We start from the raw sequence: 1,727 nt of genomic DNA on the forward strand, positions 1-1,727 counted from the left end.
AACAATGAAATGATACTGTTCAAGCAGTTGGCCCAGTAAAGCTATTGGAGCCCCATGTAGTTACAGCCACGTATGTCATGCCCAAATATGATGTCGAGACTGCAAAGCAAACAAATGACTGAGATTATTACATGATATAACAATGATAAATATTTTGATATATATACAGTGCAAGTATTATGTATAAAAGATAATAAAATCAATAACTCAAGCTCTACTTTAGTCTTTCAGTTTCATTTCAATTTTTCGAGCAGTTTCTGGTTCACATTTTTTTATAATATTAAAAAAAGGCTCCCATGATTTTCCTATGTTCGCCATCCACCAGTCAATAGCCTTTTCTGTGGCAAATTCATAATCATGTCCATCATATCTTGCTTGGTCCTTTAAGCTTTGTTTGAGATCAGTTGGTATGTGAAGCTCTGCTAACAGATTGTGAAATGACGTTCTAAACCCAAATGAAGCATCCCGAAGCAACAAAATTGCCTCACAAGCTTTAAAAGGAATCTGATGCCACCCTATATAATTACGGCATTAGTATGTCGTGCTATTGAATACAACAAATGCACAAAAATACCTTCTATTTTATCTTCATCATTAACTTGGGCTTGAATTATATCTTCCTGAAGATTTTCAACTAAAACAACAGTAACCTAAAGCATACCAAAATGTGTCCTGCATACCTGACATAGAACTAGATTCTCTTTTTCTACTTTCAGATGCCAAGAAAAATTTTAAGCGCTCTGCAATGCCTTCTTCCTTCAAATACTCACGTAATTCCTTTTCTATCCATGCTCCAACATCATTGCATGACAAGATTCCAACATCGGACAAAGCTTGACGACCTTGATCACAATTAAGAGATGAATCTTTGTCTTGACAAAAAGAATAATAGCCCATTTGCCAGTTTGGTAATGGCATAAGCTTCTCTTTCACTTTCTAAAAAAATATTACTAGTAAATTTTAATGCATGTACATTGTATAAGGATTCAATTTATTAATCAAGCAAATGCTTTATGCAACACTAACTTCTAGTTCTTGCTGAATTATCCGTTTGGCATGGTCTTTGGAACAAATTTCAGTACCATCTTCACCAATGCATGTACTAGCATATAACTTATCGGCATGACTCAAGCAAATCAAAATGGGAACTCCTAAATTTTTGAAAAACTGTATCCATTTGAAAGAAGCATCTGTTTCCCACCTCCTATAACAAAGTAAAATAATCAAAATTAACCATGACTCACTTGTAATCAATAACAAAAACAATTAATTGAGAGATACATAATAATTGTCTTGAAAGAAGTGTGCCTTTGTCTCCATCATCTATTCCGGGAAAATCAATGACACTCAATCCATCAACCATGCCCTCTAAGTTATACAGAAATGAGACAGTAGTACGTTGCATGCTAGTTGAACCAACTGCCACCTATAAAAATGTATAAAATAAATACGTTACTTCTACATTCTACATTACTTTTTGTCTGAAAAGTGTTTTGACAAGGCATGATTTCCCAGAGTTACTAAGGCCCACAATCCCCACAGTAGTGTGAGAGGCTAATTCTTCTCTTAAGCGATAAATATTTAAACACCAAATAATCCAACGAGCAACAAGAGGACGAAATGGCTGCCAAATGTGATATAAAAGGTTATTTTTACAATAGTCATCCCATTTGTCAACTAGTTTTTTTACTCTAGTTGTTGGTTTAATATCTCTTTTTGAACACAAG

At 34.2% G+C, this 1,727-nt stretch overlaps 1 protein-coding gene across 1 annotated transcript; it reads right to left on the bottom strand.

Annotated features, from left to right (window-relative positions):
* Nucleotides 1-151: 151 nt before the first annotated feature.
* LOC109592290 (uncharacterized) lies at nt 152-1,721 on the bottom strand. Its single transcript, XM_020007777.1, has 6 exons — nt 1,475-1,721; nt 1,245-1,426; nt 1,027-1,204; nt 681-936; nt 575-634; nt 152-515 (listed from the first exon to the last, which is right to left on the bottom strand). Exons 2-6 carry the CDS (start codon nt 1,403-1,405, stop codon nt 220-222), a joined length of 951 nt encoding a protein of 316 aa, XP_019863336.1. The 5' UTR covers nt 1,406-1,426; nt 1,475-1,721; the 3' UTR covers nt 152-219.
* Nucleotides 1,722-1,727: the final 6 nt, after the last annotated feature.

The sequence above is a fragment of the Amphimedon queenslandica genome, unplaced genomic scaffold (genome assembly GCF_000090795.2).
Source record: "Amphimedon queenslandica unplaced genomic scaffold, v1.1 AMPQUscaffold_5703_Cont22332, whole genome shotgun sequence".
NCBI lineage: Eukaryota > Metazoa > Porifera > Demospongiae > Haplosclerida > Niphatidae > Amphimedon > Amphimedon queenslandica.

Bases quoted from the DNA above. Each gene is read 5' to 3' on its own strand.
- LOC109592290 (XM_020007777.1), bottom strand. From the start codon at position 1,405: ATGCAACGTACTACTGTCTCATTTCTGTATAACTTAGAGGGCATGGTT. The intron at 937-1,026 runs GTTAGTGTTGCA...ATATTTTTTTAG, and splicing joins TAATTCAGCAAGAACTAGAA to AAAGTGAAAGAGAAGCTTAT. The intron at 516-574 runs GTATTTTTGTGC...GTAATTATATAG, and splicing joins TGATGAAGATAAAATAGAAG to GGTGGCATCAGATTCCTTTT.